Source organism: Macrotis lagotis, chromosome 1 (assembly GCF_037893015.1).
Source record: "Macrotis lagotis isolate mMagLag1 chromosome 1, bilby.v1.9.chrom.fasta, whole genome shotgun sequence".
NCBI classification, from domain to species: Eukaryota; Metazoa; Chordata; class Mammalia; order Peramelemorphia; family Peramelidae; genus Macrotis; species Macrotis lagotis.
This window is the reverse complement of record NC_133658.1, coordinates 824,756,235-824,771,248: the sequence shown is the minus strand read 5'-3', so window position 1 is coordinate 824,771,248 and position 15,014 is coordinate 824,756,235. Positions and strand designations below refer to the sequence as shown.

Genomic DNA, 15,014 nt, shown 5'->3' with positions numbered 1-15,014 from the left:
CTAATGATCTCTCACTCATGAAAATGTTTTAGAGGTCTTTGGTGGTCAATTGGATAATAATTTTGGTTTTATCTTTCTTCAGAGTGATCTCTGTTTACAATCTATGAGAGTCATCCCAAATAAGGTAGCAAATTTTCACCAGAAGGGGAATATGAGGTTCCCTCTCCAAACACCAATATGAAATTGCCTTTTGCAAAGTATTATTTTTTCATTCATAGGTTTAGAAAATCTTACAAAAAAAGGCATTTTTTTTGTTGTTGTTAAAAAAAAAGATTAAAGGTCTAGATCTGGTTTTTCATCGGTATAGGTAAGTTCCAAAAAGGAACTCTCATTAGCAAAAATGTTCTGCAACTTACAGGGAGAGGTGCCCTGGGTACAGTATATTACCAAAGGAAGAATTTGGACCCAGATTTCCTTGACTGGGAACCAGTTCTCTATTCTCCCATTCTTTCAATGTCATAAAAATTTTATCTAAACTCTGCTACAATGGTTATTTTATATTTCAAAGGTACATACCTGAAGATATTTTCCTCAGTGATTTTTTAAATATGTCACAGTCAAAGAGTAAGGTTGCAATTTCTTGTAATTCTAGGAGGGGAAAATGGAGAAAGATTCATTTAAGTCAGCTGTTTACAAGGGAACCAAACATTAATTAGTCAATCAAAAGTCCTTTCATGAAGCACTTAACTGTAGAGAATTGCAAAATGATCATTGCCATTCCTCAATGAACTCACATTCAAACAGGGAAGACAACTCATTCAAGTATTTGCAAAGAATATAAAGTTATATACAACTTGGAAGATAGGTTGTGTTAGGACAAATATATAAAGTAGAACAAAACTAAATACAAATATAAAAACATTACTTATCAGTGATTTAGACAAATAAAAAAATGAACAATTAATTTAGTTTGCATATTCTCGATCTCAGGAATAAGTGAACATTTTAATTTTAATGAAGTTTAGAATATGTGTGTGTGTGTGTGTGTGTGTGTGTGTGTGTGTGTGTATTTATATAATCTGCATCATCTGTGGTTAAAAAGAGTTCACAGCTTTGAAAAGAATGTTCCAAATCTTTAGTAAAGAGTTATCAAATTAAGTTTCAATGCAAATGTGAAAAAGTAAAATAACTTTTTCTAACAATTTTTTTTGACATCAGGGAGAGATTTGCAGCTTTTCTTAAATTTCAGCTCAATGTTTCATGATTGAACGTAGCTCTGAATTTACATATTTACATATTTGCTAAATAAATTTTTGGTAGTTTTTATATTGCTTATATTTCTAGATATGTCATAAAAGGATATGAATGAAAAGTAGTAGAAATAAACAAAACAGAGAGCAAAGTATTCTGTCTCATTTGCTGATCTTTAGGAAGGTTCTTCACATTTTAAGACATGATAATTATGGTACCTTTTTCTGAGGTGGTATTGTCCTTAAGCTTGAAATGAATCTGATCAAGATCTTCTAATAGAGCTTCAAATAAATTTTCAATGAGCCCAGCATTTTTCATCTTCTTCAGCAGGTCAACTTTTGTTGGGAGAACACCTTTTTAGCATAGAATTTGTTTTAATGAGCTTGCATATGTAATGTCTTATAGTGCATTTATCTTGACTCACTTACTGCCTAACTAATGATGGCTAAACTCAAGTAACTGACATCTTTATTAGTTTTCTAGACATCTTCTAATTGCAATTTTTAATGAACCCTTTTCTTAGATGAAACTATGAGACAGTGATGAAAAAAACTTAAATTTGGGGCAAATGTATAAGCCTTTCAAGTAAGACTATTTTGGATATAATTTTTCATCTCTTTGGGATGACCCTAGAGTAGTATTCTTAGCCTGGTGTCTATAAAATACATCTTTATTTTCCCTAACCATAAACTGAAATTTATCATTTTTTTCAGTTTGTAGACAGAGATCACTCTGAAGAAAGATAAAACCAAACTCTGTGCCTGCTTCATATCATAGTGATAATATATAGTAATGATATACGCCTTGAGAAAGAGTTCCATAGACTCTACCAGATTGCTGAAGGAATTCATGACATAAAAAAATTAAGAAATCATACCCTCTAGAGTTTAATTTTCCTTTGACATGGCATCTCTATACTATAAGAATAGAAAGAAGAATGTCACTTAATGTTTGACCTCCTATGTTCTGAGCCCAGGCTACCCATTTATATCAGGCCCATTAAGAATATGAATATATAGCAAGCCCACAAATTTGATAAAGAATTTAGATTAATCCATGTTTGGTAAAATAACAACTGTCACAATAAAGGGGAGTTTTAAAATTTGTGTTATCACTGTTTTGAAAGAGAAGAAACACTCATCTACAGAAGTCAAGTGATTAGTGAGACAGGGCTGCCTTCAGTGTATCTGGAAGGTATCACATACAGAATAGAAAAGATGTTCATTCTGAGAAGAACATTATGCATTGTATGGCCCCAAATTGATCTGGAAGGCAAATTTATTATACTGGGGAAATTAAATCTTAAAAAATATAAAACAAGCAAATTTTAACAGTTATAAAACAGGCTATTTAACATGCCATATGATAAAAAAGATTAGTAGGAGGATGGAGAGCTGACCTCAAAACCAGGAAGACCTAGTCCTATTATATATCCTGGCTATGTGACCTTAGGCAAGTCACCTGAACTTTCCTTTCCTCACCCAAGAGTTTCCTGTATCAATGAAATCATGGGTTCATGACTTATCCCTACATGTTAAATTTATGCTATTATGAATAGTTCTGTAATTGGTATCTTATCTAAAGATCTTGAATAAGAAATCAAAGAAGACAAACTTACGGTTGCTTTTTCCAGGGGAATGTTTTTGGCAGAACACTCTAAAATATGTAATTTAAAATAATTAGTATTTATTTTTTATTTCCTTTGATTTAAAAATCCTGAAAAACAAATTTTAAAAATTCTCTCAGAAATTTGGAACTGTTGCCCAAAGGGCAACAAAAATGAGCATACCCTTTGATCCAGCAATACCACTACTGGGTCTACACCCTGAAGAGATGATGAAAAAGGGTAAAAACATCACTTGTACACAAAAATATTCATAGCAGCCCTGTTTGTGGTGGCAAAGAATTGGAAATTAAGTAAATGTCCTTCAATTGGGGAATGGCTTAGCAAACTGTGGTATATGTATGTCACGGAGCACTATTGTTCTATTAGAAACCAGGAGGGATGGGATTTCAGGGAAGCCTGGAGGGATTTGTATGAACTGATGCTGAGTAAGATGAGCAGAACCAGAAAAACACTGTATACCCTAACAGCAACATGGGGGTGATGTTCAACCTTGATGGACTTGCTCGTTCCATCAGTGCAATAATCAGGGACAATTTTGGGCTGTCTGCAATGGAGAATACCAGCTGTATCCAGATAAAGAGCTGTGGAGTTTGAACAAAGTTCAAGGACTATTCCCTTTAATTTAGAAAAAAAAACTGTTATCTTATTGTCTGATCTTGTTATCTCTTATACTTTTTGTTTCTTCCTTAAGGATATGATTTCTCTCTCATCACACTCAGTTTGGATCAATGTACAACATGGAAACAAAGTAAAGACTGACAGATTGCTTTCAGTGGTGGGGTGGGGGGGAGGGAAGTAAGATTGGGGGGAAAATTGTAAAACTCAAAATCTTTAATAAAAGGAAAAAAGTAATAATCGAAAAAAATTCTCTCAGAGTGATGAAGGAAGCTATTTTAAATATATTTTTTAAAAGACTTCTATCTATTAAGTGCCCTTATAACTAGTTTTTTTGTGGGGGTTTCCCCTATTCATTTTGTCACAAGACAGCTTGAACATTCCTATTTTCACTCATTCTTTTTCTTCCTTTCCAAGACTTCCTTCCTTAAGACTCTACTCTCTGGTCCTCAAAAAAAGTAAGGACTCTAGAGACAGAGAACACTTGCATTTAAATTTTAATACCAGTTACATTACCACCTGTTTGAATTTGGACAAATTGTTTAAGTTCCTTAAGCTTCAGTTTTCCTCATAAGTAAGATGAGGTTGGATTAGATGAATTATGGTTCCTTACAGATCTCTTATGTATGACCCTATTGTGATAAGAGAATTTTTCTATATTGACTTCGTATCATTTTCTTAAACCATCTTGTCACATAACCAGCTAGACCGTGAAGAATTTAGCTGACATCAAATTTAAGCTCTGGTGATTAGGTAATTAGTGTTAAGAGAATTTCTGGTTCAGTTTTATTATCTCTCTATCTACATGGAGGATAGATGAGAGAAGAGAGAGATTGGAGTCAAGGAGACCAAGAGTCTATCTCAATAGTCCAGTTGAGTGGATAGGACTTGAAGTAGAGTGGTGGCTATACATGGAGAGCAAATGGTAGATGTGAGGTATTTTGGAGATACAGAATCAACAAAATTGGTTGAATTCGGTAAGGGATGAGAAAGAGCAAAGGTTTGGGACTGATTTTGAGGCTCTGAATCCATTAACTGTCAGGATAGTGATACTCCTGAGAGAAATAAGGAAGCTAGGGAAAAGAAGGAAGAGATTGAGTTTATTAATCTTGTCATTGAGATGTCGCTACTGCATAAAATGTTGGAGATATCTAGTAGGCAAATAGTAATAATGTAGGATTAGAGCAGGAGAGAGAAGTAAGTCAAGTCACCATGACAAATTAAAAACCTAAGACAGTATTTTTGAGTGATTAACAATCAATTTATTAATTAGGCTAGTTGGGAAAGTTAAAGTCAGTGGTTTTAGTAACCAAAGACAAAAACATGGAGTGACTGATATTCTTAAATATTCTTTGAAAATGAATGCTCCTACCTAACATGTGAAAATCAACTCTGATTAGTGGATATTTAATAAGGAAGTAGGCTAAAAGGTTTCAGCTATTCCTGCTGAGAAGTTGACTTGATTATGAGACTCAGTTTCTTCCAGTAATCTGGACAGGAAAATCTGTCTTCATCCAGACCACTTTAGATGATTTTCTACTTCATTAGCTGACTCACCCTAAATTCTAATAGAAGAATACAAGGTCAAGGGCTTCTTTCCCCTTCACCCACTCCCCCATTCCTTACCTCCTAAGAACTCCATTAGACTAGAATCTATTTACACTCTGAATAGCAGTTAAATTTCCTAGTTAGGTGGGGTCCCACCCAGGACTGGAGAACATATTTCCTTAAGGGCTAGACCAATCAAATCAATTAATCATGTCCTTCAGAAACTGACTTTTTAATGGGGGCTGTGCCTTAAGTAAGTAAATAAAAGAGAAAAGCCTAGATCTCAAATTAATAATTGTCAATTAATATAATAATAAAAGAATTTCTATCAATTGACAAGTTTTTTTTTTTTTATTAAGGCCTTATTATGTGCCAGGCTAAGTTTTGGGGATATGTAGAAAGACAAAAACACTGTCCCTTTCCTTAAGGAGTTCACATTTGAATGGGGGAGACAATGTGTAAGTAATTATGCACATACAAGATATATTCAGAGTGGAAGAGAAGGTAATCTCTAAGGGAAGTCAGTCACTGGAGTAAGAGACCAGGAAAAGGTCACATTCAAAAAGTGGGATTTGAGCTGAGCCTTGAAGGAAGTTGGAGAAGTCATGAAGGAGAGGTGAAGAGGGAGAGAACATTCCAAAGCTGAGGGACAGCCAGGACAAGAAAACTCTGGAGATGGAGTAGCCTGTGCAAGGAAGGCCAGTACATCTTGCATGGCTGTGTCCAAAGCTGACATGGCATGATTTTCTAAAAGTAGAGACTGCACAGTTTTGGGCTGAATGGAAGTCCTTTAATCCATCTGAGGAATCCTCAAAAAGTTCTGCAGCCCACAGAGGTCAAGCTCCCTGAAGATGCCTTTCCTCAGTAGGTATACTTAGTTCTTTCTCAGTTTTTGACTGGAAGAATTGTTTGTTATTGTTCCATTTTCCTAATGACATGGATAATCCTTGCCTCCATCTCATTCTGCTCTTTAGTATGATGAAGTTTGTTCTTCATTCTCATAGAAAGGACATCAGGGAGGTGATGCCACAACAGGCAAATAAATTGGATTTGAGTGAGGGGGTGCTGTGCTAAGTCACCAGCCTTACTTTCTCCTCTGAAGTCATCTATTTCCACTGACCAGAGACAGCTCTGAATAGGAGGCAATCAAGGTTAAATGACTTACCCAAGGTCACACTGCTAGTAAGTATCAAGTTATCTGAGGTCACATTTGAACTTAGGTCCTCCTGACTTTGGGGCTGGTACTTTCTCCACTGCATTATTAACTGCCTTATGGAGGTCTTTGATCACTGGTGGGATTCAGCTAGTTCACATGGGTTCAACAAGAACTGATACCTAATTTTATGTTGGGTTAGTGAACGGGTTGTTAAAATGGCACTTGGAATCAGGGCTCTCTCTAAGATGGACACCTGGGCAGCTACCCAATGAAATCACAAATTCCTTACTTTTTTTTAACATTCATCTGTGCAACAGCATTTTCTAAGTGCTGATAATAATATTCATTCTGTCCATGGGTGAAAAAAATTGACAGAACTATGTTTGTAATTTTTATTTATTAATTTCTTAAAACTCATTAAACCTTTGATGAAATACTACATTTTAATTCCCTCATTTTTTGTTGCTTCGGTCAACAAACATAGAACATAGAGAAAAAATGCCAAATACCCAGGGGGTGACAAGATGTCATCTGTTTCTGTTTTGTGTCATGCCCAAAATTCTGCTCAGAAATTATGAGTGCACTCACTGGTGTTCCCTGAACGCTGAAACCAATAGGAAGCTGGGACACAATGAACCAATAGAAATATAGATTTCAAGGTTATCCTATCATCCATTTCAGAAACTATGGAAGTAGAAGAAAGAAAAGAGTTAAAATAGGGAGAAGGAGTTTTGGTTCTGTGTATGTTCCAACAGTGGCTGCTGTGGTCACATGGCTGCTTTCACTCTATAAGGATACATTTGTTTACTGTGAGGAAAATAACATCTAGTTTTATGTACCTCTTTTATTTTTCTTATTTGAGTATTAAATGCATGAAATATAAACTACCTTGTGATATATCTTCTTGTGTACTTAAAATGGTCCTTAGAGCAGAAAATAGGTTGTTAATTTATTTGAATTCCTTTACAGCCTTTGCTGTATACACAAGGAGTCTGCCTTTTCAAAGCTTTTTCCTGATGCTTGGCTCCTGATGTATATGCTGGAATGGTGGCTTGGATATATAGATTTGGGAGTCATCTGTATAGGGTTTCTAGGAATTGATGAGATAACCAAGAAAGAATTTATAGAAAAAAAGAAGGAAAGAGGGCTCAGTTTCAGGGGGTGAGAGATGGGATCCAAAAAAACAACAGTGAAAAAGAATTGGTCAGATAGGTGGAAGAAAAAACAAGAGAGTGTTTTTATTGAAATGGTCTTCTGCAATAATGTTATCTGTGGAGCTGGTGTTAAAGTTTCAGGTAGAGGCTACAGTTCCTAGTTATTTCTGCCCAAAAGGACATCATTTCTGAGCCATCTAGTGTGGTGAACACTCTAAATTATTTCCTTCCCTTATTTTAAAGTTCAAGAGTCAGATGGTTTAAACAGCTTTGGTCTTTGATAAGAAAACATAGTAAAGACAACAGCTATAAAACATTCCCCCTTTCTCCTCCACGCTGCCCATAAACCTGGGGCATGTTCTCCTATAAATACACTTATCAATGAGAAGAGTGAAACAGACTGCTCTAGTAGAGAGACACATATTTAGGGAACCCATAGTCAAGGCATCTCAGGTGTCCATGCTAAAGGTTGGCTCCTATTTGAGGGTGGTATCTGCTGAGCATCTGACCCTGATGAAAGATCAGACCTGCTCTTGACAGAGTCCAGCATTTCTCCTAGGCAGTGGATCCACTGGGTTCTTCGGACTTGCTTTTTGTTGAGGACCAACAGTGTGCATGTCCTTAAGCTTATACCTCAGAAACAATCATCAGCTAGGGTCCTGCTCTAGTGGTCAAAAAGATCATAGACCCTTCTCAATATCACTAATTTTATGCCATTTTAAAATAAATTATGAGAACAATTGATCATAAATTCACTTCACTATACTGAAGCAAACATGAATTAACTACCTAGTAAATGAAATAGGATTGAAACCCAGGTCAACCTGACTCTGTCTGCATTCTAAACACTAAGTCATTTAGCTACTTGGTCTAACTACTTAGGGTTTTTCACAATCTACCTCCTTTCCCATCATAAACTCAGTATTCCAGTCAATCTGGTCTACTTCTTCTTCCCTGAGTTTAGCATTTGATCTCCTATTATCTTTATCCTTTGTATGGCCTATCTCCCATGCCTGAAGTATTGCTGTACGAATGGTATTTGTCAATTTAAAATAACAGAAAATAAAAATTGTTTTAAAATTATTTTGATTTCTGATCTTAAACACTCTAAATAAATAAACATCAAATAAAAAATAAAAAACATGCTTAATAAAGTACTAAAATAATAAATAAATGAGCATGCTTAAATACTTGTAAGTTCCACCATGTTCATCAGTTTCTATTGTAGCTTGATCTTGTCTGGCACAGAAGAAATGGTAGTTCTTGGAACATTTTTTAATGTCACATCCCACAGTAGCTCCTTTTTTAAAGCAAAATGAACATTTCTGAAAAAAAATGAATAAAATATATTGAGCCAATTTTTTGTTATAGCAGCTTTTGTTTTATTTTAAATTATGGTCAAATTACTACTAAATCCTTTGCCCCATAGTGGTTCACAGGTGACATCTTGTCAATCTTTCATTTTTGGTCATTACCATAATTTTATTTCCTATATCCAAGCTCCAGGACACTGCTAGAAGTCATATGCCCATGCCAGCTATAAGTTCATGTAAGCTAGGCAAATTTTTCCATAAAAGGTAATTATACTATATTAGATTGCTTTCTGTTGGCGGGGGAAAGGAAGGGAGAAAAATGTAAAACCAAAAACCTTGCCAAAAAAAGATTGGTGAAAATTATCAATGCATGTTGTTGGAAAAAAACAAATAGATGAAAATATTTTTTAAAAAGAGGTATCCAAAACATTCTCAAGATTTAACTGGCTCTGGGAACCTAGAATCAAGCTGCTAGTTCAAAAGCCAATCCACAAGAAGGAAAGGGGTAGTTCTCCTTCAGATTCAATGGACATATCAGCATGGTCAGCACAGATATTGGAGAGTTGCCTTCAACTGAATCAATTATGTATCTTTGTCTTATTTTGTTCCAACTCCCAACCTGGAGCATCAGAGCAGCCTGAGACAAGTTTAGTCAGCAATATTATTTATTGAACCTCAATCAAGACCTAACTGCTGTGTGAAAATTCTTTTATCTATTTCTGATTGGCTATCACATTTCAGATCTTTTCCTTCTTCAAGTCTCCAATTTCACCTCCACTACCCTTTTCCTCCAAAGATTCCTCACCTACTTTGCCCAGAAGAGTCAAAGTCACTCATTGTGAACTCCCTTATCAAATGTACTTAATACCTTTAAATTTTTCTACATTTCATCCCATCTCCTCTGTTCCAGTTTCCAAAGCTAACATGAGCCTCTCATCCTTGCTAAGACTAACCTTTTCATATTCATAATTTCTTAAAGCAGCACAATGTGTGTAGTTGCTCTCCACTTGATAGATATTTACTTTGTTTCCTGTTTGCTATTACAAGAAGTGTTTCCATAAATATTTTGGACATTAGTCCTTTCTAACTTTGACTTCCTTGAGCTATATCCTTAGGAGGATGTTAAAGGGTTAAAGGGCTTGGGCATAGTAACTTAAAAACTCAGAATTCCAAATTCTTTTCAGAATGATTAGGCTAATTTATAGCTCCACCTAAAATTGTACAAGTATCTTTCCATCATCCCTCCAACACTGACTATTTCCATTTTTGTAAATTTGGATATGAGATAAAATGAGATGATTTGCATTTTTCTTATTATTAGTGGCATGGAGCAGTCTTTAAAATAGTATATATTACCATGTTAGTAGTAACTAAATAGTAGTTTGCAATTCTTTTGAGAATTATTCATATCCTTTGATCATTTATCTATTGAGGAATGGATGGATCTCAAGGTACAGGTACCTTGGTCTTCAATCACTTGAATGAAAAGTTTCTTCATATATATGGTCATACAAAAATAATGCTATAAATCACTATTGATGAGAGAAATGTAAATTAAAACAACTCTTTATGTAGGAGAAATTGGTGGTGCTGTCACAAAATGAGAGTTCTTGAAGTGAAAAACTTACAGGTAGCCCTCACAAGCCTGCAAAGTTCACAGATTTTTATTCTGGAGAGACATTTGAGGACAAGCTGAATGACAAAGGTCTAGGCAAGAGTGTCTGAAGGAAAGATAGAAAGGAAAATAGCCATAAGAGCTATCTGGGTTTAATCTTGAATGAGTCTGGACATGAGGACAATTTAGACTATACTTTTATAGTCTTGCCCACTTCTGTGCAGAGAAATGTCAGGAAGAGCAGGCAGAGGGGATCCCACTCGCTCTACATGATTGAGATCAGGTACCCATTCTGAGAGGCTGGAAACTGAGCTGAGGTTAAATTTACATTTAACATTGGAGTTACACTAAACTATAAAAGGGAATTTACATCTGATTTAGGGTCCATGCAGACAGGCACAAATAACATTTTCTTAATATTTAAAACTAGACTTCTTCTACATTCCGAGGTACCACCTCAAACCTATAAGATTGCTAAAATGACAAAAAAAAAAGAAAATGACAAACGTTGGAGGGGATATGGAAAAACTGGGACACTACTGCACAGCTGGTATATGAACGCTTCCAACTATTCTGGAGAACATGTTGGAACTATGCCCAAAGGAAAATGAAAATGTACATACCCTTTAATCCAGCAATACCATCACTAGGTCTCTATTTCAAAGAGATTAAAAAAGAAAAAGAAAAAGATCCACATGTACAAAAATATTTATTGCAGTTCTTCTTGTAGAGGCAAAGAATTAGAAATTGTGGGGCTCTCCATCAATTTGAGAATAACTGAACAAGTTGCTATATATGATTATGATGGAATACTACTGCACCATTAGAAATGAGGAATAGGATAGTTTCAGAAAAACCTGGGAAAATTTATGTGAACTGGGAAAACTGAAGTGAGGAGAACCCAAAGAACATTGTACACAGTAATAGCAATATTGTATGATAATCAATTGTGAGTGACTTAGCTATTCTAAGCAAAACAATTACCCAAGGTAATTGCAAAGGATTCATGATGAAAAAATTCTATCCACCTCCAGAGAAAGAACTGATGGAGTTTGAATACAGTTTGAAACATAATTTTTCCATTTTCTTTATTTTACCTGCTTTTTTTAATATGTGGCTAATTTTTTATTTGTTTTGCTTCTTTGCAAGGCAATGGGGTTAAATGACTTGCCCAAGGTCACACAGCTAGATAATTATTAAGTTTCTGAGGCCACATTTGAACTCATGTCTTTCTGACTTCAGGGACAGTCCTCTATTCACTGCACCATGGCTAATATGGAAAGGTGTTTTTCATGACTGCACATGCATAATCTATATAAAAGTATCTGCTTAATCAAGATGGGGAATAGGGGAGGGAGAGAATTCAGAACTCAAAATGTTAAAAAAAGTATTAAAAAATAATAAATTTATTTTTAAAAGTTTCTTTACTGTAACTATGTATTATGACAGATTATAAAATAAAATTCATATAATCAAATGATCATAAGAAGTATCATGGGATAATGAGTAGAGAAATGGTCTTGGAGCCAGGAAGAACTGAATTCAAATTCCTTGATTTTAACTCATAGAAGCACATATAGCGGAGAATTAAAACAAATTGTTACAGGAATGCTATAGAGTAGCAAATTCACATTTAAAAATTTTTCTTGATATCTTTTGAGTGTTTTTATTTTACATATATTAATTTTGTGTATATGCACATGTATTTGTTTTTTTTCTGATAAGTCACTTAATCTGCTAATTCTCTTAATAACCCTCTAAAACTAAAACTGGTAGAGAATATACCAATCTGCATTGGAAGAGAGAGAGAGAGAGATCCCTCATCCTGGAGTTCCCTACAATAATAATATCACAAGTACAGTCTCTGACCCTATCTCTTGTTAATAAGATAATAGTTAATAAAAAAAATCCCTACTTAAATTATATTACCTTCTAATTCTATTTTCATTGATTTTGTTTATTCAAAAGGTTTTCAATTTCTTGCAATAAAAATTATCTATTTTTTTGGTGATCACTCTAGCTATACCTATGAAGGGAACTGGATCTTGTTCTCTCTCTCTCTTTTTTTTTTCCTATGGAATAACCATAATATTCAAGCAGCAAATCCATTGAGTATTCTGTGATTATATGGTATGAGGAATTGGTTTAAACATAAACTGCTTTCCAATTTTCCAACATTTCTTATCAAATAGGAATTCTCCTCCCAAATGATTTCTTAATTATGCTAATGATTAAGGCTTCTTTTCAAAATTTTTTAACCAATACCAAACAGTTTTTAAAGATAACTACTTTAAACCTAATTTGAAGCCTGGCAATTTTATTTCCCCTTCATTCCTACTTTTTTTTCATTATTTCTCAAGAGTCTAAGATTTCTCATTACTTTAAATGAATTCTTTAGTTATTTGGTCTAGCTCTATACAAGTCTCTTAGTATACTGATGGTGACATCATTAAATCTGTAAATTAATACAGGTAGTATCATTATTTTTTATATTATTGTCACCACCTTGCTGTAAGCACTGATTATTTCTCTAGTTTCTAAAATAGTTTTACTTTAAAGTGTTTTGCAAACTTCTATGTACACATACCTGTGTCTTACCTATTACATAAACATGTATATATATAAATATATAACTATATGATATATAATGTATTAATATATAACATACATAATATAAAGTACCAAACACACAATTATATAAGCATTATATATCATATGACATGAAATAAAATTACATGTTATAGTTCATAGGTGATGTATATATCATGTATGTATATATGTATATCTAATTTTGAATTGAAATAGAAATACTATTTCAATAACCAGAGAAAAAAGCAGGGCTTATGGCTGGTTAATAATATTATGAAGGTGTATAGATGGAGAGGTATACACATACATATATATACTATATACATACATGCACACAAATGTACAAACTTAATACACATAGAAGCAAACACAGATCTTATATATACCCAGATAGACAGTCTCCCAAGTTTATGCCTTTTTTTGTACATTTTTTGATTAGAAGGATATAATGTATTTCTATTGCGACCTAGGAAAAGATAAATAGGATCAATTTTTATAAAGAATTCATTTTTGTATGTGGTCCATTCAGTCTTCTAAGATGCTTTATCTTTTCACTGGCCTCTACTGTAGTAGATCTTGTAATTATTTAAACTCACCAGTCTCTTTCCTCGATTGATCTCCTCTTTCACTAGCTCCACATCAAAATGTCTATCCTGATCTTCTAAGCAAGGATGATCACTCTCAGATTCCACAAGTCCTGAAGAATATAACTATAAATGAAAAAAAAGCAGCATATTGTATAAAAGAGTATTGAAACAAAGTATTAGAAAACAGGGCAGGGGTTGCTAGAGATGGGAAGATCAATTTTCCAGATGCAAACAAATTTCTTTCTCATATTTGCTTATTACTTTTTCCCTTGTCAAAAACAAATTACTAGTATCTAAAGTCAAGATCACGGACTTTTTGACTTGTTTTGTTAAGCAGAAAGGGGAAACAATTTCATATTTCAATGGATTTAGAATGAAAAGAGTGATGAGCATGAAAACCAATTTACCTATTCCCACCATAACCCAATCTGTTTGGCTCCTGTTCATTTTTAATAAAACTCCCATGAACTTAGTCAGAAGTTTGGAAAAAGCATATGAGAGGCTAGCTACATAAACATTCCCTACACCTTCAAAAATTAAAACAAAACGTTTAAGGAAAAGAGTTTGTGAGGGTTCCATCGTCTCCCTCACTTCAAAGCAAGGAAGCAGATCTCACTTTTGACAAATTTTCAACTGGTCCATGAGACAAGTACAAAGAAATGATGGCATTAATGCTCAAGAATTGTCCAACATGTAGTTTGGTTTTTTTTGTTTTGTTTTTTTAGATTTTTCAAGGCAATGGGGTTAAGTGGCTTGCCCAAGGCCACACAGCTAGGTAATTATTAAATGTCTGAGGTTGCATTTGAACCCAGGTACTCCTGACTCCAAGGCTGGTGCTCTATCCACTGCGCCACCTAGCCGCCCCTCCAACATGGTTTTAAAAGTGGCAGCATCTTAAATGGTGAGAAGCTTCATAACATCATTTGTGGAAACAAGTCTTCTTTGTTAAAAATGAAGTATAGGGGATACATACATACATACATATATATATATATATATATATATATATATATATATATATATATATATACTTTTTTTTAACAATTATGGCAATATTTACCTAATATTAAAGAACTTTTCTTCCTAAAAGAACACATTTAATAAGTAGGTCTTTTTCTCTAATTTTTCCATCTCTCTCTCTCTTTCTGTCTCTGACTCTGTCTGTCTCCCTTTTAAACATGTCTACTCCTTTATTTCTGTATCTGATTCCTGGCCTTGTCACTTTTTTCCTTCCTTAAATGACTATGGTAGAACATTGCAATGTATTTTTATTTATTGTTAAGTGTAGATGAATACATCATTTTATATTTTTGTCTTTTAGAAAAAAATTAAAGGTGCCAAAAAACAAAATTACTTCAAATTATGTATTTATTAATTTTTAGGAGTTTTTTTTTTTGCAAGGCAAATGGGGTTAAGTGGCTTGCCCAAGGGCACACAGCTAAGTAATTATTAAGTGTCTGAGACCAGATTTGAACCCAGGTATTCCTGACTCCAGGGCCAGTGCTTTATCCATTGCACCACCTAAGCCGCCCCTAATTTATTTATTTATATAGTATTGTTTTAAAAAATCCCATCTGTTTCACAAACTCCTTATCCATGGGTCTTTTGTATTTGAAAGT

General features: G+C 34.1%; 1 protein-coding gene across 1 annotated transcript in view; it reads right to left on the bottom strand.

The window, feature by feature from the left end:
* The window catches only part of PHF11 (PHD finger protein 11), a 43,212-nt gene that overhangs the window by 12,307 nt on the left and 15,891 nt on the right, over positions 1 to 15,014 (bottom strand). The window contains exons 3-7 of the mRNA XM_074217153.1: positions 13,405 to 13,518; positions 8,483 to 8,616; positions 2,810 to 2,847; positions 1,410 to 1,544; positions 517 to 588 (exon numbers count right to left, since the gene is read on the bottom strand). Of these exons, the coding sequence (XP_074073254.1) occupies positions 517 to 588; positions 1,410 to 1,544; positions 2,810 to 2,847; positions 8,483 to 8,616; positions 13,405 to 13,518 (493 nt within the window). The remainder of the gene's footprint in view (positions 1 to 516; positions 589 to 1,409; positions 1,545 to 2,809; positions 2,848 to 8,482; positions 8,617 to 13,404; positions 13,519 to 15,014) is intronic.